Here is a 12297-nt window from a genome sequence, read left to right as displayed (position 1 = left end):
TGCGAGACGAGTAAATTAACATAAGGGATCGTTCGTTTTTTACAAAGTAAGGGGAGCTGGTGGGATTTGGGAGAGGGGGGTCACCAAAAAATAAAAACCGCCTTAAAGGGGGGGCCATCTAAAAAAAAAATAAGGCAAAAGGGGGGTCACGTAAAATATTTTAATAATGCCTCAAGATGGGATATGTTTTACTATTCTTAAAAAATATATCCCCACAGAAACAAATAAGAAGGTTTTTAAATCCATTAAAGAATTCCCTTCTGCTTTTCATGATAACGTTTCCGCGGCTGCAGACTGCAATTTTAAAGCTAAGGAAGTTAATGAACAAAAACAAGGTTTCTATCTTTATCTTTACTTCATTTTCATCTCTGTATCGCTGGATTTTTTAATCTTTTTTTTCATTTATCCTTTAAAGGTTATTTAATACAATACAGTTAGAATAGCAGTTACTCCACCAGAATAGCCAAAGCTACCTACAATCTACTATAAAGGCCTGTAAACTATCTTGAAGAAATAAAGGTACTTTTCAAACATTGATTCTCCCTGCTAATCTTCTTCGAGTTCTTCCTCGTCGCTTGTGCTGCTGTGGGAGTCGTTTTCGTTCCTTTCAGGCAGAGCGTAGTCTTCAGGATACAGGATGCAGTCAGTACACTTTATCCCTAACCTCTGGCTTGAGGATTGTGATTATTCTGCTTCCTGCCGCATTGCTGAAGTTGATTGCAACAGCTGTGCAATATATGGCGCATCTTGTCTAAATAGAGATTCTGCAATATCTTCGACAAGTTGACGCACTCTTCGGGGATGGCCAGGGAAGGTGGATACAGAAGACATTCTTCAAGATCATTGCCTAGCGGGTTTTTAACACAGTGTGGAAATTTTTCTTGACGGTTTTCTTCTAACGTTACCTATCATACAACAACACTCCAAGGGAGGGCCGTAATGTAGACGATTGGTAGTCCAGAGTATAGTTGAAGAAGGAGCATGGCAGTGGCAGGCTAGTTTTGTGGTCAGATTCAGAAAGCGTAGCAGCATTTTCTGACAAGTTTATTAATATTGTTAAGCCAAAGTTTGTCGTTGAATACCTGACGCATCTCGATATGGTTGATTTCAAATAGAAGAAGAGGGCTGAGAAGAGGGCAAAGGAAAGCCAGAAGGCGAAGGAGAAAAATTATGAAGATTATGCTTGGAAAGATTTGTGCGACGATCGGACAAAACTAAAAAAGCTCCGAGTGCTAGAGCTAAACAAATACCTCAAACACCATAGACTAGACAAGTACCTGAAGAGCACCAAAAATGACAAGGTTAAGGTAATTACCAGACACTGGCTTCTCCAAATGAATCCTGAAGGAACTGATATACTACAAAAAAGAATGGGAGAAAGAGACGAAGCTGAAAATGAGCCTTTGCTAGATAGTGATAGCGACGGTAGCGTAGAAGACGACACCTGTGGACCGGAAGCGGAAGTAGCAGTGATGAGGAGAATGAAAATGATTACATTGACTCTGGTGATAGAGACCAATCAAGTGATGTCATTCTTGCCTTCATCGATTATGAAGAAGTTGAGAGGCCAGCCACAACACGTTCGGGAAGAGCCATAACCCGAAGATCAAAGACTGACGGATTTTTCATTTTTTTGATTCTTCAACGAATTCAGAGCAAGCTGGCACATTTCTTTTTTTGCTGACTTTATAGCCTAGTACAGTTAAAAGTGACAGATACAATTGTACTGTGAATCGTAATACCTTGATAAAGCCAAAAAGATACTGTGTTACTCTACAGTATGTATATCTGGTTTAATTGACAATTTTTTTTGGAGGTCACCGAAAAAATTTACCTGTATGGAGGGGGAGGGGAGTCATGGAAAAAATTAAACGACTGAGGGGGGGTCATGCAACTTTTTAATGAAACGGTCCCTAATGAACGGTCCCTAATTCACGAACTCAAAGAAATTGGAAGTGCCAATTATCGCGTGACTGTTGAGAATGCGGCTCTCTCGCGTGACTGTGAAAGTGGTCTACGAGGAAAATAGAGTGAAGGCAATCTTTAAATACTAACGAATGATACAACGAAATTTATGCTAATTTGCATTAGCCCACGATCGTGGCTCCTTTATATCGGCGAGAGCGCGTTTCATCCGCCGACTTTCGCCCCTTCCCAGCAACCTATATGTATAGGTAATCGCCTGGGGCCGAGTAAAATTAAGGATTAATATCATGCGTGTTTTCGGAAGTTGCTGAAATTGCCCTCGTCGCTGCGCGACTCGGGCAATTTCTGCAACTTCCGAAAACACAAGTGATATTAATTCTTGATTTTACGATGAACCATGTGATTACTCGTTTATAATATAAGGGGCAAAATGTTTTCTTACTGATCTCGCGCGAAACGGGACGCCATTGTTACAAAACAAACAGAAATTTCTTTACCTTGGCAGCCGTTGCTAAGCGATTTTCAGCCAATCATTTTCAAGTAATTTTGCTCGGGGCAATTACAAAAATTGAGAAAAAAATGCTCTCTGTCTTGACCAATCACGATTAAGTAATTTTGCCCCTTATATGATAAACATGCGTTATTGACCAAGCTTAAAGGCTGATAGTTTCGAAAGAAACTGTTTGGGGCTGCGTCGGTGGGCGTAACGAAATAATTTGGATGTATCAACAAAGTTGAAATGGTAAATTGGCCACCGTAAAGATTACAAAAGCTGACGTTTCGAGCTTTAGCCCTTCGTCGGAGCGAAGGGCTAAAGCTCCGACGAAGGGCTAAAGCTCGAAACGTCAGCTTTTGTAATCGTTACGGTGGCCAATTTACCATTTCAACTTTGTTGATACATCCAAATTATATTGACCAAGCTTGTTCGGTCAAGATGGCTAGATGTTGGCCGATCTTTTTTTTTTCGCGTTTTCATGAAACTAAGCCAGATACATCAAATACGCAGAAAAACAACAAGGCTAATATCCAACTATCTTGACCGACTAAGTCTGGTCAATAATGGATTCGTTACCAGGCGCGTAGCGTGGTCATTTTTTCAATTGCGCAAAAGTACATATGATCTAGAAACCTAAGTAAACTGGGCGAAAAATACTGCGTTCTTTATTTCTTGTTTAAAATAGTTGTCTGAATACAAGCAAAGAACAAGGCGTCTTGCCCTTATTTTGAGCAAACTTGGCGCAAAGACAACATTGTTTTCAACTTTTTCTGGTCACTTCAATTACGCACGTGCGTATATGCGTAGAGGACGCTACGCGCCTGGTTACAAAGCAAGGGTAAGAAAGTCAGCTGTGTTTGCGGCACAAAAATCCCTTAACTCGAGAGTCGCTTATGTTTTCTTTGTTTTGATTGATGGGCCCATCTTGCCCGCTCGGGTAGCCAATCAGAACAAAGGATTTGCCACATACTAAGTACCTAGGAGTGCTGCCACCCATATAATAATTGGTTTTGACCACTGCAAAGAGTCTTTAAAGCTGACGTTTCGAGCTTTAGCTCTCATCGGAGCGAATAGAGGAATTGTGGGTTGTGTGTTTACAGAAAATGGAGCTATGCAAAAATCGATTAGCTTAAACGAATACATTCGTCGATATCGTGGGGATTAAGAGCGCCGACTTAAAAGATAAATATTTGATCTACAGTTTTGCGGCTTTCCAAACTACCTAGAAGTAGGGAAAACGACCTCAGACCGCCATACGCTGCTTAGAATGATTTGGGAGATCAAACCTGACGGTGTGACGATTTTCGTGCTGCCCTTCCCCCCCTCCCTTAAAAATTGAGAAACACACAACGTGGTATGCAAAAGACGTATTATAAATACAATGCTGATAAAGTGTCCTACAAAAAGTTTAAAATCTGATGGAGTGAAGATAGTAGAATGTAATAAAATAAGTCTACAGTCTGTTGAAAAACAGAAACTCAAACGAGATAACTTCGACCTATCTACAAAGGTTTGTATCGGGGACTTTTGCATTCATCCTTGCTCTCCATTCCTCCTTCTAAGCGCGTTAACCTCAAGTACGTGGGCAGGTTTCCTGTCATTTATGAAATAACAGTTATTGCTTATTCTGCCGTCGATATTTGTGTCTCTTTTCAGGATGGTACTTGTTCAATCTTGGAGCAACGATAATGGGTCTCCGTTGGCCGTGGTAAACAAGGCTTGTTTGAAGGAGAGTGTTGTAAGGGCCACCACCAACTCAACATCACTGTGGTAAGTTATCGCTGGAGCCTTGAGATGGGTCTAAGTTGATCACTCTGCTAAACCGGTTTTGGTCGGCCGATCTTTATTATCAAAAAAAAGAAATTCATGTCAGCGTTAAATTTTTGGGTACTTCAAACCAGTTATGGGCTGACCTTCTTGGGGGCCGATTATAAAATAAACAAAAGGTCAAAATAACTCAGTTTTGTCCAAAATCACGCAAGGAAGCAATTTTACCTGGTCCTGAGCTTTATCCTCTCGTTCACTTCCGTTTCCGGTGTGACGTCATTCCAAGTAAGACCATCATCTTTGGAGTATTCAACTTTAAGGCCGGGCAGCTCAGTTGTCACGTGCAGCTTATTGCAAGCAGCTTTGCAGACAATTCTAGAAACAAATAGAGAGGACCGAATGAATGTTAGTGCATATGTCGTAACGATTATGTACAGATATACATTGAGCAGGTGACTCCTTTTCAAAAAGAAGTCGACAAATTCCGATCACAAGATTTATACGAACCTTGCTACCGGAGGTGGTACGCGGTACGGGACACCTATCTTATCGAGTCGAACCAGTTCCCTGTGGCCGAGCGTGTTGGCAAAGTTGACCCAGTCTTCATCTAGTTGCTTTTGCCTTTCTTCACCCCACAGGTCTTCCCAGGATCCTTTATGCCACGCGCGTTCAGCCGCAGCCAATAGTCGAGGAAAAATCATGCTGTGCATCTGGTCAGCGGTACGGATCAATTCACCCCACATTGTTCCTTCCAGTCCTACAAGTAAAACAAAGGCTGTCACAGTTGTTTGTTTCTTCATATGTTCTTAAATACTCCAGACAATGTGATCCCGTTCATGACTACGCATGCGTAGCATACCTTTGGGAAAGCTATCTCGCACGTGTGGGACATTCGAAAAACCAATGTTTTTGTCACTGACGAACTTGGAAACACTTTGAAGAATGGTTGTTTCCACAAGTTAAAGCTTCACTCTCAATTTTTCCATTACAGCACGATTCCGGCGCTCTTTACAAAAATAGAAAGAAAACTTTCGGCGAAAAGTCATTCAAAAAAAGTGAAACTAATTTATTGAAAGATCTCTTTGACGTACCTGGACCGAAGGGCGCAGCCAAAAAGGTATCCCCAAATGCAGGTGTCATCCCCCCCCCCCCCAAACCCTTACCTCTTTATTCTACGAGTGAGGAATAATATTTAAGAACCTGGTTACGTTCCAAAATGTCAGTAAGAATAAAGAAGAGGAACTCCCCCCTCCTCCTCCCCTCATGGAAAATTCTACATACGCTCTCGGCGCAATGAAATGGTGGCCTCCCGGTTAGCTCTATTGGTTAGAGCGCCGGATTGTGTTGTGCGAGAGGTCGAGGGTTCGGTCCCCGGCCGGACCGATACTCCTGGTCTTAAAATAAGTGAGGAGAATTTGCCACCTTTCTATAATAATAATAAAAAAAATGGATAGATATTCTAGTCTTCTCGGATAAGGACGAATAAACCGTAGGCCCCGTCTCCTATAGGGTTAGGGGTAGGAGACGTTAATTTCCCACGCACGAGATTACTGTGTAGTGGATGTCCTCCCCTGAGGTGGGATGGGTGGGAATTGGCCCTGAAAAGCCCCCATGGGGTGTGGTCAACTAACGTATGTATGCATGTATGCTCCGTTGTTGTCTTAGTTATCAGAGTCCAAGAAAATGGAAGTACTTTACCGAGAATGTTCTGATTGCCTGGCGGCGAGTATCCAAATGTCTTTCTGATGTCAGTATATTTTTCTGCCCAATTTAATCCCCGCTCATTGAAGTCATGTTCTTGTGAATGATCAAAGTAAAGAAATCTTGCTGGGGTTAACACGACCTGAGTAAAATAGATGAGATTTACTCAAGTTAAGGTAACCATAAAAATGGCTAGAATGTGCACATTGCTTCCAAGCTTTGTTAAATTGATTGTTAAGCAAAAAGCACACCAAACTGATTTTGGTAGTGTATAGTGAGTAAAGGGGGTAACTCAGCTGACAAAACCAAATTATCTTGATTTTAGTAGTTTCATGATAAAAGTTACCTGAAAAAAAAATACAGAACATTGCCCGAACAATGACAGATTTACTACCTTGTAACCACCTCTTAAAAGTCTTGATATTGTCTCTTCTTCAAAATTAGCTCCCCAAAAATACGCCACAGCATTCTCATTCTTAATTATGGTTTTTTTCAACCCGATGGCCATGTTGCCGTCTGCAACGGTGGAAAATGAATCGCTCCAGCCCCCAATATTTAGACCGTGCTTGCGTGTGATACGGGAAACACCTTCCACAAAAACGTCCATTAAGTAGCGTTTGGTTAACCTATGTCCCATCTTCTGACACTCAGGGGAATTTACCCAGGCTCCATTTGGAACCTCGTCGCCTCCAAAGTGATAAAAAGTCAGCGGCTGTATGTCACTATGGAGACGAGATAAAGTTGATAATATGAAATCGAGAAATGTGTACGTGGAATTTATACAAGGATTAACGGTGTCATCACTAAAACCTTGAATGGTGGTATACGAAGATTTGTCATTGAAATCACTGAGAAGAAATCTATTCGCTTCCTTATCTTTCCCTTCTTGTACAAGTCGGTCAAAACGAGCTCTCATGCTTTTCACAGCAGCATGACTGTGGCCCGGTAAGTCGAACTCTGGAATCACTTGAATGTGGCGTCGTGCTGCGTGACGAAGTATTTCGCGATAGTCTTCAGTAGAGTAGAACCCAGTGCCCGAGGTGCTCGTGTCGACGCCTGAACCGAGTTGCGTCATGATGCATTTCTTCTCTTGCAAATCGAAGCATCTCCTTGACCCAATCTAGAACAGAATTCCAAAAATGATAATACTGATAGACAAGGCAAACTGATTGACGGACCGACAAACATCGGCAGAGACACAAATAGACTGATAGACCACGCCCATGGGCTGGCCATGGCCCCGACGTGTCGCTAATGACGAGCCTACCATGAAATCAGCGAGGACCATCCAGAAAGCAGCTGAAGTGCTGCAAAAGACGTGCGGTGAGATTTTTGGAGTTACTGGAGCACCAGCCTGCTTGCAGGCCTCTATTACAAGCGCTTCGGCACGTGTGTCACTTCGCCCGTATAAGGCCTGGGGCAACGCGAGCCGGCAACAGGCCTCCAAAGGGTTTAACACTGACAATTGTTAGTGCCAGACCCCGACAAACCTCTCCCCAACTAGTCTCCAATCTTCCCGCTGGCAGAAGAACGCGCTTCACAGTAGGCTACAAAAGCATTAACCTCGTTCCCTCTTCCAAAGTAACTTATTTCACACAACATTGAGAAAAGTGCCAAATAAAACTCCCTTACCGTTGTTAGCTCTTCGAGTCCAGGAATTTCCAGTCTCCATCCCTCGCTATCTGACAAATGAAAATGAAACTTGTTCATCTTATACATCGCCATGGCATCCAAAACCTTCATAATGTCCTGCTTAGATTTAAAATTACGAGCAACATCCACCATCAACCCGCGGTACGAAAAACGAGGAGAGTCTTTGATAGAAACCGCCGTAACTTCGCCTCTTTCGTTCATGAGTGCCAACAGAGTCTGAATACCGTAAAACACTCCGCTACTGCTTTGGCCAGTTATGGTGATCAATTCCTTGGAATCACCAACTTCAAGACTGTACGAATCGTTTGCAGTAGAGGGAGACTGATCCTGGTTTGATTCAAAAGCCACTGGTGCCAGGGTCAATAAAATGGTTTTTGAACTTGAGTCGATGGATGAAGATACTTTTAATCCAAGTTTATCTAGACAAAAAAAGGAAAAAATATTTAGTTGTATTATTATCACCATCACCACTTCAATAACATCTCTACCCGTCCTAGATGCTTAATTGCTGCACCTTCCAACTTAGATTTCATAAAAGTAGTATTGATTGACTGAGCATGGGAACTTTGCTTTGTAGGCATAGAGAACTAAATGATGACCCAACTGTTTGTCTGTGTGTACCAGTATGTCAATGTGTCCAACTATTAAATTCTCAGTTCATTCTCTAACTGCTCTGACTATTTGTCTAACTGACTCAGACTATGGACAAACTGAGTTACTGAATAGCTGATTGATAGGCTGCCTGCAGCCTAACTGACTGACTGACTGACTGACTGACTACCTGCTTGACTGACTGACAGGCCTGACTAGCTGTCTGACTAGCTGACCAGCTGACTGAACTGACTGGCTGACTGAACTAACCAGCTGACTAGCTGTCTGATGACTGACTGGCTGAACTGACCTCCTTACTGACTGCCTGACTAACTGCCTGACTGCCTCGCTGACTGAACGACTGTCTGACTGACTGACTGACTAGCTGACTGGCTGACTGGCTGACTAGCTAACTGACTGACTGACTGACTAGCTGACTGGCTGACTTGCTGACTGGCTGACTGGCTAACTGACTGACTGACTAAATGACTGCCTGCTTGACTGACTGACTAGCCTCACTAGTTGTCCGACTAGCTGACTGGCTGACTGAACTGACTGGCTGACTGAACTAACCAGCCGACTAGCTGTCTGATGACTGACTGGCTGAACTGACTTCCTTACTGAATGCCTGACTAACTGCCTGACTGCCTCCCTGACTGACTGGCCGACTGAATGACTGCCTGACTGACTAGCTGACTGACTAACTGACTGACTGGCTGACTTACTGCCTGCCTGTTTGACCGACTGACTGGCCTGGCTAGCTGTCTGACTAGCTGACTGGCTGACTGAAATAACCAGCTGACTAGCTGTCTGATAACTGACTGGCTGAATTGATTTCCTGACTTACTGCCTGACTGCCTGACTGCCTGGCTGACTGCCTGACTGACTGACTGACTGACTGAATAACTGAATGACTGACTGACTGACTGAACTGACTAGCTGTCTAACTTACTGGCCAACTGACAGAGCAACAGACTGGCTGAAAGACTGACTGAAAGACTGGCTGACTTACTGAGCTGACGGACTGATTAGCTGACAGTCTGATTGACTGACTGACCAACTGGCTGATTAGAGTTAATTTTAAAACATTTTACACTAAAAAAAAAACACCTGACAAAAATTGCAACTCATTCTGTAGCCCCTTGTCTCCAGACACCGTCCATTCCTTGTTAATAAACATAAACTGAGGATTCTCATCTCTTGATATTTTGGATGGCGAAGGAATGACAAGTAAAGGGGCATGTCCCAAATCCTTTGGACCATCAACACTATGGCGAACATTACTCAAAGGATCAGAAGTAGAAACAAAAGGGAGGTATTCATTAGCTGTAGAAACTATTGTTCTTGGCTCTAGACCGTTAGAAGCAATGTACCAGTTTGGTGAGATTATATGACGAGACCAAAGATGAAGTGGCAGTGCTCTTATTGAGCATTTAAGGGAAGCTGCAGGTGAAAAAGGATTGTTATAATTAACTGGCTCCATCTTATACACATGTCCCACAACATGTTCAAAAGTGAGGGTGTTATGTTCCTCTACACCAACTTGTTGTAGATGTGGTATAAACCATGTGTTCAAAGAAAAGTATATAGTCCATCCACGGTTCCTGATAATTCTAGCACCTTTATTAGAAATTGTAATCACTGCTTCTGTCTTTGATAGAAATTCAACATGGACTTGAATGTGCTTGGCCATGAAGTCAATTTCTAGTTGGTTAATTCCCTCCAAGGAGTTTTTCCTCTCAGTATCCTCAGAGAAGCTAGTTCTTTCTTTGTTTATTTTGCTTGCAGTCTCTAAAGGGTTTTCCAGAAAAGGTTGAATCGAAGGGTTATCATGGGCCTCTGAGAAGTTAACACTTGTTAAAAATGCGGTCCACACAGATATCTTTGTAGATTGTTCTTGATCGTAATGCCCGTGACTGTCTGTTAGATGAAAATATTAGTAAAAAGAAAAAAGAAAACCACAAACAAAAATTGGGAAGGGGGTAAGGGAGGTTCTGAAGCCTCAGTGTATTACTAGGAAACTTTTTCCAAGCCAAAAATATTAACTATCATTATTGTTATCATTATTATTATCATCATTATTATTATTATTATTATTATCATCATCTTTTCATTGTTCATTCTACATATTTATTCTTACAATTGAAAAGACCTTTTTGAGTGAGAATATATGCTTTATGTGAAAAAATATCATCACTGACAATTTTCTTCATTAATCTTGAACTTATAAAAAGGGAAGAAACACATATGAGAACGATCTTCACGGTGAGGAGCACAACTTAAGCAGTAGTGAAAATAACACCCGAAAAAAATTCAGGCCTTTACGGGAATAAAACATTTTTTCGGGTCTTATTTTCACTGCTACTTAAGTACGTAGTGCTCCTCACTGTGAAGATCATTCTCATATGCATTTCTCTAACCGCAGTTCAGATATATGATTTTCATATATTCATAGCCATTAAAAAGGGAAGAGATAAAATGCTGTAAAATTTTTGACTTATTTACGAATAAACTATTATTAAATTTAAATTATTCATCGGTATATATCACACAAGTGAATAGTGCTTTTTGTGTGCACTAATTGGCTACTTAGGAGGCAATTGGCAAGAACACTATTCCCCTTCAAGCAGCCCAAGAGACAGAACTGCAAGTCAAGAGTTTAATTTCCAACCATTTTCATCACATTGAGAGAAATAAACTAATTATTTGGTATCTGTGTGGTATATACTCAAAACAGTTATTGACCCCACTGCCAGTGAAAGTGGTGGAGATTTACTGCCTGCTTTGTAGTGCAGTAAATATCCACCACTATTCACCTTTACTCTGTTGAATAATTATAATTATTAATTATTAATAATATTATCTTTATCAAATTAATATCATTAATTTTTATCAATATTTATCATATCATTATCATTATGTTCTCACTATATTATTGATTTCATCATCACTTTTACATTTTGCAAGAGTGTTGTGTGACACTTGATAGCTTAGTAACATCATGTACTGTAGACATCCAAGACAAGAGGGTAACTGTATTCACCAGTTGTAATACTCAATAAAACAGTATCTTGGAATATTTCATTCGACAAAAAAATCTTATTCCAACACTTGCTGCTTTTACAAATTAATAGTTGTACCTCATATAATTTTTTCCAAGCTCAATTCCTATGATCATTGTCTAGATTTTGGCACAGCACATAATCTAGCATGCTTGATAGTTAAGGGGAAAGATCTAACAAAATGTAAAGATCTAGTAGAATACAAACCCTATCCTTAATTATGCATACAGTTCTTAGATAAAATAATAACAACATTTCGAATGTAATTCTTTTCATTTTGACCAGATGTATCCAAGAGCCTACACGATCCTCGCTGGAAAACTGCAATTTAAGCAATCGCTGTAAAGAAGCCAAAAATATTAAGGCTCCGAAGTGATTTGAACCAGAGTTAACTCTGTTTGAACCAATGCCTTCCAGGATCAGGAAATGGTTGGGCGATACATAACTAAGCTTGAAGAGGCCTAAGGTTGGGAGCTAGGAAAATTTTAGTGGGTTCTCATTTAGCCAGGGATGTAATTCAGTTGCAGACATGATCTTCGCAGGATCATGTCTGCTCTTAAAAAATGAAATGAGGCATGAATTTTTCAGGCTTCTTTCATGCAACTGCTTAAAACACAATTTACCTGAGAGAATTACTGAACGAGCGACAAAATTTGAATACAACTTGAATAAAAGAGTTCAGGTTTTGTATGGAATTATACGAGGATCTTTCTTCATATTGCTACAGTTGAGCTTTAGTTAAATGCTACTACGTACTTACTTTGCCTAATATGGTTCAACACAAACACCACTGCAAGTACGAAAACAATTTTAAGTGTCGTTTTAAGCAAGTGTCGGCGACCTCGTCTAGTGAAGAAAGCGGAATAACACATATCAGACATATAGATCTTGGCGTCTTGCGTTTCAACCCACTCTGTATCGACTAGATTATAAGCCAATGCTTAGTTTCCCGAGCTAAAGCAGCCAACACGAACACATCTCGACACAAGTTACACACAGCACGCAAAGCTGAAACGGACAATTACGAATACGAAAGGTTATGCTAAAGTTATGTTCACCATGTTCACCAATCATGTTCACCTGATTACAAAACAAGAGGAG

At 41.1% G+C, this 12297-nt stretch overlaps 1 protein-coding gene and 1 pseudogene across 2 annotated transcripts; one reads left to right on the top strand and one right to left on the bottom strand.

Moving 5' to 3' along the window:
* Nucleotides 1–908: 908 nt before the first annotated feature.
* On the top strand, nucleotides 909–1598 carry LOC148739986 (uncharacterized; annotated as a pseudogene).
* Nucleotides 1599–3774: 2176 nt separating this feature from the next.
* On the bottom strand, nucleotides 3775–12278 carry LOC111336390 (uncharacterized). 2 transcript variants are annotated; one of them, XM_022942471.2, is made up of 8 exons: nucleotides 11957–12278; nucleotides 9245–10054; nucleotides 7523–7962; nucleotides 6285–7010; nucleotides 5888–6032; nucleotides 4697–4946; nucleotides 4418–4564; nucleotides 3775–4263 (listed from the first exon to the last, which is right to left on the bottom strand). In XM_022942471.2, exons 1-8 carry the CDS (start codon nucleotides 12075–12077, stop codon nucleotides 4185–4187), a joined length of 2718 nt encoding a protein of 905 aa, XP_022798206.2. In that variant the 5' UTR covers nucleotides 12078–12278; the 3' UTR covers nucleotides 3775–4184. The 2 variants fall into 2 exon arrangements, with proteins under 2 accessions (XP_022798206.2, XP_088604150.1); XM_088748024.1 differs by lacking the exon at nucleotides 9245–10054 and having other exon boundaries at nucleotides 11957–12276.
* Between the last annotated feature and the right edge of the window lie 19 nt (nucleotides 12279–12297).

Source organism: Stylophora pistillata, chromosome 2 (genome assembly GCF_964205215.1).
Source record: "Stylophora pistillata chromosome 2, jaStyPist1.2, whole genome shotgun sequence".
In the NCBI taxonomy this organism is placed as follows: Eukaryota; Metazoa; Cnidaria; class Anthozoa; order Scleractinia; family Pocilloporidae; genus Stylophora; species Stylophora pistillata.
Note: the sequence above shows the minus strand (reverse complement) of the source record. Positions and strands in the feature narration are given on the sequence as shown.